Below are 14931 nucleotides of genomic sequence, written 5' to 3' on the forward strand. Positions count from 1 at the left end.
CGCCGAAAAAGAAGAAGAAAAACTACCTAACAATGTTATTGTGAAATTCCAATAAAAATATATAAAATGGCTAAATCGCCATCACAAATACTTTTCTTTAAAAATCAATGATTTTTCACGCAAAACTTTAGTTTTCGTAAGCTTTACAATTGTGAATTAAAGACTTTGTTTACTAAATTCCTTTTAATTTCTTATAAATTTAATATGTTACGTAAGCGATAGCTTCTCATCTTCTTCATTATAAAACCAACATCAAATATCGAAGAAATGTCTACTTAGGCCTCGTTCTAACTAATAAAAAGGAGTCTATCCAAGGGACGGCATAAAATAGGGGAAGGGAAGGGGGGATACTCTCTACAGCTAATCAATTTGCCCAATATATTTGAAAGGAATCGAATTGAAAGGAAGAAAACAGTTGCGAAACAAAGATCATTTATGGTCGTAAAATTATAAAAGAAAAAGTACAACTTTAATATTTTGATTTTCTTTTTTCTTTACCCTCGTGTTTATTACAGCACGAATGACACTTTGCGTTCGAGGGGGCGACAACCCCATTTCTATTTATGACAGCTTCAGTTTTTTAAAATATAACTTTTATAATCGTCAGTCGCGCATCAAAAGGTCGTATCACCATAATCGTAAATTTTCAGAAGAGCAGACAAAAAATCTCACTTTTTAATTTTCCTTCTGATAACTGTAAAACAAAAACAAATTGATATTGGTTTTACATATCAATCCGTTTTGTTTTATGGTTATTGGAGGGTGAAAAAAAGTCGTGAGATTATTTGCTCTTTTGAAAATCTACCATTATGAAGATACGACCTTTTGTTACCCGACTGGCGTTTTGCATTGTATAACTCAGTACTACTAATTCAAATATTATGTACGATCTATATTTCTGCCAAACTGTTTATGGAATCGAAATCATTATAAACTGACAAGGAATGCACAACAAAAAACGAAAATGTAGAATTAGCGCCGCATTAGAAAAGAAAAATTCACTTGATTATCACAACGTAATCCATATCGAGAATTTTTTTCTACCAAGTTTGACTAGTTTCAACTGTGTTTTGATTCTTTCAAATTTCCTCTTGCAAAAAAGACCAGGAGCAAATGTCCAAAATCTATAATTTTTTGGTTAAATGCAAATGATTATATGTGGTAATTTCTGTTCATTTTAAGTTGCATTTTTTACTCGTTGTCGATTTGTTCGTTTTTTATTTGATACCTTACCTCATTGAAACTAATTTGCACCAGTTTTAAGTTTTATATTCGTTCTTTATTTTTGTGCAGAAGTTATATTATAAAACTCATTCCTTAACTAGCGATGAACACTACACTGCCTTTCCATATCAAACAAACACAACATAGGAACAATAGGGACATTTTTCCAAGACACTGGAATTCATTTCAGAGGACTTTAGGGCCTATCTCCATGGGTCATCTTCAGCACAACACCAAAAAAAATACTTGTATATATATGTATATATATATATATATATATATATATATATATATATATATATATATATATATATATATATATATATATATATATATATATATATATATATATAGATCAACTTTTAATAAAATATGAAAATTAAAACTAAAAATATTCTAAAAAAAACTTTTTAAATCAGCCCTAGCGTACTTACTTCAACGAAGTTCAGCCAGGAGTCATGGTTGAACTTTGTTGAAGTAAGGATGCTAAGGTTGTTTAAAAGAAATTTTTTTTAACATTTTTAGTTTTAATTTTCACATTTTAATGCAAGTTTATATATATATATATATATATATATATATATATATATATATATATATATATATATATATATATATATATATATATATATATATATATATATATATATATATATATATATATATATATATATATATATATATATATATATATATATATATATATATATATATATATATATATATATATATATATATATGCATATTTTATTCTGGTGTTGTGCTGAAGATGTCCCTTGGACATAGGGCCGAAATATCCACTGAATTGAATTCCACCTTCCTGGAAAAAATTCCCTATTGTTCCTAAGTTGTGTTTGTTTAATTCAATTCTCTGAAAATGTCTCAAACCACAAGTATTCAAGAACATTCTTCTACCAGGGTATATCGAAAACTTTGAATAAGCGAGTCACTTTTCATGTCTAAATGCCTACTACAGCTTTAAAGGGCCTTTCCTACCCTACTGCAGCAAGAGGAATTAAGTCGGAGCACGGTGTTCAAAATAAAATAGTCTATAGCTCAAGAGCAAGAAACCAACTCAAGAAACCAAATTAATCAAGAGATAATGTTAATTTTCAGGCCAACAACTAATACCGAAAAAAAAACTATACATTCAGTGGATTTTCTCAGCGAATAATTCACAGGTAATTGGCAATAACAATACATTTGATGTCGCTGTAGTCTGAAGATATACTGCCTAGAGGTACCCGTAGTCATTTTTCTCCCGAATCATAGAAAGTACATGGGCTGTTTACCGAGCTCAATAATTACTAGAATGCTTTCGGCAAACCTTATTTCTTAAAGATGCAACTACGACACCAAGGCATGGGAATAATCACCTTAAACGAGATAATTAATTATTTATTAAAAACTCATCGTTTGTACTTTTTAAACTTTTTATCTTTATGGCCACCTTTCTTTCCTTTAAGCTTCTTGTCCTCTTTGAACTCATCCAGTTCCTCTACTTCTTCCAATAAATGTCGCTTTTCACCGCTGAAAAAAAAGTCAATACAATTAGACGCCAAAACAAACAATTACTTAAAACACTCAGTAGCCTGAGCAGCCATCAGGAAAACGCAAGGGCCCACCTCGAAAAAGAAGACTCATAATTTTGACAAATTATTTGAACAAATTACACATTGAAAGCATAATATGAGAACTATAGAAATAATAGTTCAAAATTTGTAGGGCAGATGAGACAGGCCAAAAAGAACCTCGTGTAAAGAACCAAAATCAATTCGTGTAAGCATATTCATAATTTGACTGTAGATTATGAAAGACAACACCTTGAAACCAATACTATCATTGGAAAATTAAGCTGATCAAATACGTTATTACATTTAAAGTCCTACTATTGTTGTTGTTGTTTTTTCCAACCTAAAAAAGTAGAAGGGAAGAAAAGTGCATGACTACAAAATTAGACAGCCGACAGTGCAAGACCTGACAAAGTCACAGAGCCTATGCAGTGGCAGAATATTGGTATTTTTACTATCTGTTTTAAATTGAGGGAACTACAAAGGGAATTTAACTTAAGATCATTAGCATCTCCTACTAGAAAAATACCAGCGGTCGAAAATTTGCAGAGGACAAAGTCGGACCTACTATAATACCTTTTCCTAATTTAAAGACATAACTACATTCTAAGGCAAGTTTTTGTTTTATGCGCAAGCACAGCAAATTTAAATTCAGGAAAAGTCTGGATCCAATCCCACGACATTATAACTGGAGTGTAACATTTCAACAATCTTATAGTGGTAAACGCCAAAAAGACGCAATCCCTCTTAGCAGTGAAGTAATCTTGGTATAATATTTGGTGTTGTTTCGAATCTCCTACTTTGACCGCTCTAGAGTAAACCTAGGATTTTTTTTAGTCTCTTTTATAAAGTCTAACCTAACAAACCCCACGCTTTCTGCCCTTCTTTTCCCTCCTTGCAAATTATTTCATAAACTTAAACTTTTTTCAAGACAACTCTTATTCCCTAAGCCACAAGAAAACATGTGTTAACAACCTTGTCTTTCTCTATAATGTTCTCTTCCCAGCCAGCTATATATTATTAGTGGCTTAGTCGTGAAACGTATATTAGACTGGTTTTATTTGAATATTGTAGTTCAATCAGAGAACTAAGAAAACTGTTCAACACCATTTTTCTTACACGATACACCTGATAATCTGTGGTCTAAAGTAGAAAGAATACATGGTTCAAATACCTCTTGATCGAAAGAATAGATCCCTTTGTTTTCTCCAAGACACTTGACCATTCATTCTCAGAGCCCTTGATTTGATATTGGCTCAGGTCCATTTTCTTCAGTTTCTCAAGCTCTCTCTTTTGTTGCTCCTTCAAACTCTAAAAAATTAAAATTATCAACTTCAGGTAGCGTGAACGATGTTAGTTTCGACAAATCTTAAAATAATTTGAGCAATTTTCTTCTTACAAAGGATCTATTAAGGCATATGTTCACTCTAAAACAAGCGACTTTGCGACAAGCCCGCAGCTGTATCTTTCAGCAAAAGGACAGTATACTTATACAACTGAATTCATTAGTACCAGATATATCAATTTAAAAGAGCCAGAATAATGATATTACTTTCCATAAAGAAGGATCTACACTTACTTACAAAATAGGAGAACTGTCCGTTCTCAGGATTTTCAACCAGATTTTAAAGGATTTTCAATCCAAAAAACGCTGTACACCAAATTTCAAAATTTAATTTTGTTGATGGAGAGCTCAACCTTAGCTATGGGATACTAGCTAGACACTCATCATTTGTTAATATATCAAAACCATAGGGGAACTGAAAAATACCTTACAAAAAATTTGGTAAGAAACAAAAACCTTAAGTATAAATACAAAATCCTATTAGGCCTTTGATTGGAGGAATAAAAAGTTTAGTTAAAAAGTCTTTTCAACTGAAAGTATGGAGCAGCATTAAAACTTAAAACGAACGGAAATTGTTACGCATATGAGGGGTTTACCTCCTCATAATACCTCGCTCTTTACGCTAAAGTATTTTTAGTAATTTCAACTATTTATTCTACGGCCTTTGTGATTCACGGATCATTCTTAAGGAACTGGGAGGAAATTCATATACGCAATAGAAACATACGAATATAGAAGTTCGTGACGTAAGTTAATTCGTAGTTTACCCATATCTTTTATTAATGAAAACTTTCGTAAAAGATTAAAAGTTCTAGTTGCCTTTTTAAGTAATCAAAAAATTGGAGGGCAACGAGGCCTCCTCCCTCGCTCTTTTTTTCTCAAAATCTTCTGTTTAAAACTATGAGAAAGCCATTTAGCCAAAAAAAATAATATGCAAATTTCGTTTTAATTATTTATGTGCGGAGAAGCAAGATCAAAACATGCATTGATTCTAAAACGTCCAGAAATTTACATTAAAACTTAAAACGAACAGAAATTACTCCGTATATGAAAGGGGCTTTTCCTCCTCAACGCCCCGCTCTTTACGCTAAATTTTTTTACTGTTTTAAAAAATAGAGATAAGAGAAAGAGTTAAACTTTAGCGTAAAGAGCGGGGCGTTGAGGAGGGGACAGCCCCTTTCATATACGGAGTAATTTTTGTTCGTTTTAAGTTTTAATGTCGCTCCTTACTTTCAGTTTAAAAAAACTTGTTTTTTTAATATAATTATATAAAAAGAATGAACAGGCACTCACTTTAGCAGCTTGCTCGAGCTCTTCATCGAGGCTTTGTTCCATAGGGAGCATTTCTTGTATTTTAACAGGTACACGTCCCAGTTCTGAGAGGCCGATTTTTTCGGCAACTGCACTCTCTGTGGTCGTACGGAAATATTGAGAAATACGACGCATTGTCCTGTTAAACAGGCCAAGGAGTTGTGTTGATGGCAGCTCAAGCTCTTTGCTAAGAATATCTACAGTTTTATGCTGAAGACCCAATCCCAGAAGAATTGCCTGTAAGAGAAAGAACTAATCTACGAATATTCACCATAAAACAGAAGATTCTGGTAATTTGGCTCATTTTAAGAAAAGGTTAGGTGTATATTATAATCAAATTTTGACTTTTATATACATTGGGCTACTTGGAAGCTTATTAGTTTGTTTTTGGTGTAGTCAATATTAGGTTTCGCGTCTGGACTAAGCCTCGGCACTGTTTTTATTTTTATTTCTGTTTCTGTTATTGTCTAACCTGTTTCTGTTTAAAAAAAAAGAAAAAAAAAGAACAGAAAACAGAAATAGGTCATCTGTTTTTGTCGGACCAGTTTCTGTTCTGTTTTTACTTAAACTTTTTTTCCGTTTCTGTTTTTCTTTACCTGATTTCTGTTTGTTTTTTTTTTTTTTTTCATTTTAACTAGCGCTTGCATTTGCGCTATTGTCTACCCGATAGAGGTCAGCCAACTTGTGTGCTGCAATCTAGCGGCAAAAGATCAAAGCGTCTGGATAAAAAAAAAATGAAAAACGAGTCAAGTGTGGTCTAGTAAGAAATAGTTATGAACGATCCAGAGGGTTAAAAAAATTGAGCGTAAGATTGAATTTGCATTGTTGTGAATGTGAATAAACTTAGATGAACAGAAAATGTTAGCCACCTTAAACCTTAGAACTATCTTAAATAGTTCTTTGTATATTCATAAGGAGGGGACTACCTGGCAGTAACTGTGCACTGTCCCAAGCAAACAAGAGGACACTAGGCCGTCCAGTTGCATATTATACTTTAAGCGCTTGACAGTTAGACACACAGCTTAAAATATACTTGCAGCTATCAGAGTGGCCGTGAAAAAATATGCAACTGAGAGCAGAGTATTCTGTGTAGTGTCTGACTCTAGTTTAAATGTTGTTAAAGCCCGCTATCATGGGAAGATTCAAAGGTCTTCATGCTTTGGTCATTGCCTTCAACTTTGTGCAACCAATGTTCTCAATTCCTGGGAGATATTGACATAGGGCAAGCAATTAAATGTGAATCTGATGACCATGATAATGATGTAATGAAGACAGCAAAAGACCGATGCAGTCGAAGATGATCCATGTGATGTCATAGATGAGGATATTGACACCGCGTCCGATATGGATGACCCTGACAAGACAGATGAAGAAAGTGTGAGTGGGCCGAAACTAACTACATCTGACTCTGGAGGCAGCACTAGAGACATGGCGCCAATGTCAATAATTGCTGCACTGCAGAAGTTGCATAAGCCCTGGAGTTACTGAAAAAATCGAATATCCAACATGACAAATTTGAAGGGCTTTGCAAAAACATAGGGCTGAATGGCCATATCCCTCATGATTAGAAAATTTGCTGGAACAGCATACAAAACAATGATCAGTTCCTCCCTCCAGAGAAAGTCTGCCCTTCAGAAATTTTATGACCTTAATGTTCGAGATATTAAGATCAGAGAATTGGAACTGTCCGAACAAGAATGATTGATTCTTCAGAGCACATCTAGTTATTTGTGGACTTTTGAAGAGGTAACTAATATTGCCATTCGATCTACCAACACAATATCGAGCAAAGCGTATAGGCTGGTAAGATTGTGTGAGGCAAGATCGGCGAACCAGCTCGAAAATTGTCTCAAAGATCAGCTCTTGGTCCAGTTGAAGAAGTACTTCATGCACAACCCGAACTTTAATTTGGAGCTTTACCAACGTACAGCTTACTTGGATCCATTTGACTATGAAAGAATGACTTTGGCTGAGAGAGTGGCGGCCAGACAGTCACTCACAAGATTACTTAGCAACTCATGTGAGCTCGCTCTCTTAGGTGAGAACAGAAATATGAATGAACCAGAGTCTGAGTGAGGTTGATGAATGGTTTTTAGGTTTTTAAACAAAACAAGACTAACACCTTTCGTCCAAAGATCAGATTCTACGGCAGGTTGGAATACGGAAAATATAGTCAAAGGCTATGTGGAGAGAGTTCCCGTTTATCTTGCGGAATGCCGACGAAATGGCCAGTCGGTAATTAATTTCTTTTTTTATTTAGCTAGCTCTTGTAACTAATGCTTTGCCAACTAAGGAGAATTTCTAGTCTAGCTCCAAGACATGCTTCAAAGATTAAGAGCCTGGAGCGCAATATTTACTTCAAAGTTGGTCCAAAACAGAGTAAGAAGCTTGCAGTACTGTTAACTTAGAACTTGGAACAAGGTTAGTAAGGTTGGGCAGTTTGCAAAAAAAGTAGAGAGGACTTTATAGTACAAGTCAGTAGAAAAGGTGGCTCTAGGGATTTATCACTGTTCGTATTCAACGAATTTTAGACATCATGAGTGCAGCAGTAGCTGTAGCATAGCAAATCTCACCCAATGAAATAAAAAAAATGTGAATTTAGAAAAACTATTCTATGGAAAAAATCAGTTGATGCTGGTTCGGGAATGCCAACTATTACCCACCTTAAACTACAATGTAAATCTTGAGCACAAAAACAATTTTTCCTTATTTTCGAAAAAAAAAGCCCAAAACCTCTCGAAAATGACATTGGATCAAAATAGAAAGTACAACATTGAGATTGCCATGGTCGAAAACACTTAACTGGAGGTTTACAGTCCGCACCCCAAAGACCAAAGAAAATCGTATTTTAGCATGGAAAGTACAGACATATCTCCTTTTCATTTTTTCTTCTTCTTTTATTCTCCCAAATGCAAGCTGGTCAATGAAAGGTCGTAGAGAGACGACAAAGGGCTCATTCGAAAAATTACGTTTAAAGTTAGTCCTCTTTTTGTAAACTGAGATCAATAGCGTCAGTTTAAGGTGTTTTTACCACCTTCCGCTCTGCTGCTTATCAGACTTGTCGTTCTTTTTGGTAATAATATAAAAAAAACTTCGTTTTCTTAAAGAGTTAAAGAGGCTGCGTCCCAAAGTCGAACCTTAAAACGTACAGGAATTAGAAGAGGCAGTTGGGGGGCTGCCGCCCCCCAAACCCCCAGCTTTTAAAGACTCTTTTGTACAGGTTTTTTGTTTTTTTGCTAACCCCCAGCTCTTGGCTTCGGAAAGGCCCTCTTTTAATTAACAAAAAATTGAAATGAATGAATAATGGAATAACTTCGAAAAATGTTAAACACAAGAGGACAGGAGAACCATTGCGCCGAAACTAGTAATTAGTAACAATGAAGTCCCCCCCCCCCCAAAAAAAAAACCTGTACAAAAGAGTCTTTAAAAGCTGGGGGTTTGGGGGGCGGCAGCCCCCCAACTGCCTCTTCTAATTCCTGTACGTTTTAAGGTTCGACTTTGGGACGCAGCCTCTTTAACTCTTTAAGAAAACGAAGTTTTTTTCATATTATTTCTGTACGTTTTTCTACAATCCATGGTGGATGTAATTTAATAATTAGACTATTAGGACTATAAGAAGACTATTAGGAGAGGCAAACCCCCCGCTTTTAAAGACTCTTTTGTACAGGTTTAATTTTTTTTCATATTAATTCTGTACGTTTTTCTACAATCCATGGTGGATGTAATTTAATAATTCCTGTACTCCTCGTACAGGAATTAGGAGAGGAACCCCCCCCCCCCGCTTTTAAATCATTATATAAAATAGAAAAAAAAATAGATAGAATGACCGAAATGTTTCTTTTGCTCATAAGAAGTTGTGAAAAAAAATCGCCCGTAAGGGACTTGAACCCTTGACCAGAGGATTAAAAGTCTCACGCTCTACCAACTGAGCTAATAACTTACATGTGTGTAAATATAACTTCTCAATAGCTTTTAAAAATTTCAAATTAACATGGGCTCTTATGGAGAGAAATCCGTTAATTTAAATAGCTAATGGGTGGTTTCTGGAAAACAGGGAAGGAGTTATCGGATCAAGCTGAAATTTCGCGGATAAGCTCCTGGGCCGTAGGGGACCTTAACTTGTGAATTTCAGCCCGATCGGACAACGTTAAAAGGGGTGGGGGGGGGGGGGGGGTTGGAGGGTCGAAACTTTCGGGGGGTTAAGATTTTCCTACGAAACTTTCATGGGCACTTACTCGGAGAATTCCGCATCGAATGAGTCTTCGTACACCCAGATCCGATGTCGGATGTGACCTGTAGGCGTGGCGAAAAAAAAAGTAAATGAATTTTAAGTGGCTATGCGTGGTTTCTGGAAAACAGGGAAGGAGTTATCGGATCAAGCTGAAATTTCGCGGATAAGCTCCTGGGCCCTAGGGGACCTTAACTTGTGAATTTCAGCCCGATCGGACAACGTTAAAGGGGGGCTTGGGTTGACAGGTCGAAACTTTCGGCCAGATTTTCCCCATGAAGAAAAAGTTGGAGGGGGATGAAATTTTGCAGGTTTCTTAGTTGGAGCTCGGGCTACGAAATGCATCCCTCCCCATCCGTCTGCGACCACTGGAACCGAAGATCGCTTAACATTGTCGTGTGTCGCCTCTTTATAGAGGCACGAGTGTGCCTCCTTGACTGACCTGTCCAACTTTTGAACAGAATCACATCCCAGAGCTCAGAGCATGGGCTCTCGATCATCTCATGGTCCCTGCCACAAGTGTGCCCAATAAGGAGGCATTTAGTGTGGCTTACTGCTTTGTACGCAAGCAATGTGCGAGTACTACTGATAGAGCCCTCGAAACAAGAATGTTTCCAAGTGACAAGTTCAAAGTTTAAACTTCAGTTTGTGTTCTATTTTATTCAAAGCTGCTCAGGCTTTTGTTCTTGAAAAAAAGGTTTGTTCCTTCTATTTCATGCTCCGTTGTTTTACATCTTGAGGTGGCAAGAACAAATCGTGCTGTGCCCAGATCCTCTAATGTTTTAAGATCACCTGTGCAGTCAGGGTCGTATTGTATGCGCCTGCGGTCAATTAAAGAAAAGAAGGATTAGTGGATTTTGGATGGTTTAGCGGAGGTTTCTTTACGCTAGCATGGGAATTGCATCGCATAATCTTGCTACTGTATAGAGACAGGGTGCGATATCCTAAAAAAGGAAGGAAAGCGAGAACAAAAAACAGCTGTTTTCTGTTTTTTTCGAAAAACAGGACGGAAAGCAGAAACAGGCCACCTGTTATTGACGGACCTGTTTCTGTTCTGTTTTGTTTTTGTTTTATGTGTTTTTTTCCGTTTGTGTTTTTCTGAAAAACAGAAAAACACAGTGCTGAGGTTTAGTCTGAACTGAAGTAGGGAGCCATTTCTCTCACAATCTGCTTTTCTTTCTCACCTTTTTCTTAAGTTATACTAATTAAGTGTTTTCTACCCATATACAAGCTTCTTGGATGCGTTATTTATTACCTTGATTTTTTTTTTAGTTAAACAAAAGATTTGACGACCACGCACCGGTGTTATGATCTCAGAAATTACTATTCATGACATCTACCTTTCTTTTTTCTTATGGATTTAGCGACATAAACAACGAGCAATTCAAAATGACATTTTTGGTCGCATTTCCAAAACTGCTACTTTCCGCGAGCTTTTTAAATCTTATTTTTGTTCCTCAGTTCGCAAATTCTCTTAAGGTTTACAGTCATTCCTTTTTTGGACTTGAATAATATCGTAGCAGATCGATGTTTGTTTTTGAAACTCTCTATCTGTGGGCATGTTTCTTAATAACCATTTGCAAATTAGACTTTATGATGGAGAAGAAGAAAAATAATTTTTCAAGGTTTAAATGCTTGAGATTAATTGTTACGAGTTAAAAAATAAGTATCATACAATCTTAATGTACCTATAATCTTTTCCAACGTTTAATTATAGGAGATTTTTCATGAGACAAAAAAAAATGTTTCTTAAAATTAACCTTATCAGAACATATTAAAAATAGCAATTTAAGGCAATCACTCGAAGCAAATTCCTATTTATAGTCTTACCTCTTTTCTTACGATAAAATGGCGAGTAAAATGACCAGACACCCAAATAAAAATGAAAAAAAATTGAACTCGAAAATTCCGTCGCACCAGACCAAAACCTGACAACATTTACTTACGTTTCTCCTTTATATTTGAATTTTAAAACTCCTTAATTTCGATGTTCTACTGCAAAGTAAACGCAAAAGAACAAAATGAGTAAAAAAATAGGACATTTTAGAATTCAAATCAACATAATCATAACTTGAGGAGCAAGTTTCACTAGTCGAATTATCGTAGAACCAAGTATCCATTTTGATGTAATAAAGCGAGAGAGCCAAGAAGGAGAAAAGGAGGCAATACATACATACATATATATATATATATATATATATATATATATATATATATATATATATATATATATATATATATATATATATATATATATATATATATATATATATATATATATATATATATATATATATATATATATATATATATATATATATATATATATATATATATACATATATATATATGTATATATATATATATATATATATATATATATATATATATATATATATATATATATATATATATATATATATATATATATATATATATATATATATATATATATATATAGAAATATATATATATATAAAGCATAGACGTACCCAGAAGGGGGGGGGGGTCTAAGATCCCAAATATTGTTCTGAGGATATGCTGCTTTCACTTATTTTTGCGTATTTTTCCTTCACATTAAACGGAAAAGGTTGTAAAAATATAACAATTAAACACAAATAAAACATTTTGGGGTAGTAGATTTACAACTTTCGAACAGTTTTCCCAAGAAAATCAAAACAGATTATTATAAATAATAAAGTCGTAAGTTCTTTTGTAGAATCTAGGACGTTATTTCTAAAGCGAGATTCTTCAAAGGTCTCCGCACGACTGGAAGACACGACTGGAAGAGTAGATCATTGAAAGAAAAAGTTTATTTTGCTAAGAAAAAAATTACCGCTTGAGCAGCTGAAAAGTGAAGTTCACCCATTTTCCCGAGGAAATACAATTTTGCAATTGAAGGCAAGAGATCGACAACCAAGTGATAGTCAGCCATATTCGAAGCATACATCTCGAGTCTTCTCAGGTCGTATGGTGTTAAATCCACAGTCAGCTCTTCTTTAGTGACATCTAAAATAATTAGAAATGACATTAACAATCTTAAATAGACAGTGAGACATTACACTGAAATTTATAATCCTTTTTAGATTCCAGTAAAAATAGAATCAAACGCTGTATAAGTGAGGTAAACTTCAGAAACAGACTGCAATTAAACTAAGTTGAGCCACATCAAGGGGTGTACATTCTTGTAATCTGGACATTTACCTGAACTCATTCTAGATTTGCACTTGCCCCAAAACCTTCAGTGAAATACGAGTTTCCACATCTAGCCTTTTGGGTCGAATCTGATTTGAGCTCTGTATGGAGACAGGAACTCCTAGATCCTTATGTTCAGTCCATCTACCAGAAGTCACCAGATGTTGGAACTGAATAAAAATTGAGAGGCAACAGGATGATTTTTGCACATTCTAAGTTTGAATCTCAGCCTTTAGATCATCAAAAACAAATATATTTTTATTACTTAATTTTTTTTTCTTTCATTTTTTTTTTCTTAAGAAATAAAAATAAATAGACTGAAATCTAGAAATGTAAACAAACAACAATTGGTGATTTTTCGTCTTTAAATACAATTAAGATTACGGCCTATAACTTTATGTTTTACATGGGCTATGGTCCCAAAAAATAATCAAAAGGAGAAATTACGCTACCAACTCCAGTCAAATATAACATTTATGAATTACTTGCAAAGTGGATTGAAAACCTAGATGCTGAATTGTATACTGTAAAATTTGTAAAGTTTGATAAGTTCCATTCTCTTCTAAATTCAATTTTGGGTCCCTTCTGAAATATTTGTCTTTATTATTATTATTCTGAAATTTGTTAAGCACCTTTCTCTTCTGAATTCAGTTTTGGGGCCCTTCTGAAGTTTTTGCCTTTATTATCTATCATTTATTATATATTCACAGGTGGGACACAGGAACACAACTACAATGGCGCGTAACGACTTACGCGCGCGCGGGGGCTTGGGGGGGGGTTGTTATTATAAAGCGCCCCCCCCCAACCAGGTGTTGGGGTGGCGCGAAGCGCCACCCCAACAGCTAGTATATATATATATATATATATATATATATATATATATATATATATATATATATATATATATATATATATATATATATATATATATATATATATACAATTAAACCAATAGAAAAACCAATTGATCGTCACAACACAATTTATACAGAGAATGTTTTCTACAAAGCTTACTACTCAGTAAAACTTGAGAGGTAACATCTAGTTTCCTTTTTAAGGTCTTTCGCAGGTCCGGGACCGACTCAACCTCTCCAAGGGGGAAGAGTCCCTAGCTTACCCGGTTTCAGTCAAACTTAGTTAGAAGCAACGCCCATTTTCTAGTTACGCCATTCTTGAGTCTGGTACTGATTTAACATCCGTGGAGAGGAGGAAGGAAGTCCTTGAAGTCTTGTCATCAACACATCTGCCAGAAAAGAACGTTAAGACTCCAACCCTAATTGGTGGGAAGTAAGAGCTAAGGCTCATGGTTTTATTTGTAGGGTCTACTCCTGTTGACCTCTATTGGGAGGAGAGGGATAGGGTTTTCAAAATTTCTTATAATCATTCTTATTACTGGACTGTAGTCAACAACTGGATTTCAACAAAGCCAGGTCAACAATCACATTTTTTTTTTGCGTTTATGGTCGAACTAACCTCTGTTAGATAAGGGCTAAAATGTTGTCATCGACAGTCGTCAGACTGTGGATGGCAGTCCGATTGTAGATGTGTCAAATTAGTTTAATTTGGCAGAAATGACAAGTCATGGTTTTGTTGCATCTGTAGGAGTTCGAGTCTCAGCTTATTGTTTATACAGCATTTAGTCCTAAAAGCAAGAGCCATTTGAGCTTCTAGGTCTAATTTTATTTTGCAAGTAAGATGCGTCTTCACATCAGGGGTGTCACAGGTTCAAGGATTCAAAAATAGGGACTTTAGGGACTTGTTTGGCGGAAAAGGGAACATATAGGGACCTGGTTCAGCCGTTGCTTACTGTAAAAATGACACAATCAACATCATACTCGGTATTCAAAACAATCTATCATAAATCTGAAACCAGGACTATCAGCAATATAGCGGAATCATCTTCCGGAGAGTTGACGTACTTGACTTATTTCTCCTGTTGGTGGTCCACCGTAGAACAAACGAGAGAAGCCACTCGTCACCTTTAGTCCAGACAGTCCTGAAGTAGTATGATAGCTTCGTCTCGGATACTACTGGTGAATGACAGGAAGTGATCAAGG

General features: G+C 34.9%; 1 protein-coding gene across 1 annotated transcript in view; it reads right to left on the minus strand.

The window, feature by feature from the left end:
* Nucleotides 1-2601: 2601 nt before the first annotated feature.
* Nucleotides 2602-14931, minus strand: part of LOC136025143 (RNA cytidine acetyltransferase-like) — a 55577-nt gene continuing 43247 nt past the window's right edge. Inside the window, exons 15-18 of the mRNA XM_065700892.1 lie at nt 12516-12688; nt 5434-5688; nt 3970-4106; nt 2602-2754 (exon numbers count right to left, since the gene is read on the minus strand). Of these exons, the coding sequence (XP_065556964.1) occupies nt 2634-2754; nt 3970-4106; nt 5434-5688; nt 12516-12688 (686 nt within the window). The 3' untranslated portion in view covers nt 2602-2633. The remainder of the gene's footprint in view (nt 2755-3969; nt 4107-5433; nt 5689-12515; nt 12689-14931) is intronic.

The sequence above is a fragment of the Artemia franciscana genome, chromosome 3 (assembly GCF_032884065.1).
Source record: "Artemia franciscana chromosome 3, ASM3288406v1, whole genome shotgun sequence".
NCBI lineage: Eukaryota > Metazoa > Arthropoda > Branchiopoda > Anostraca > Artemiidae > Artemia > Artemia franciscana.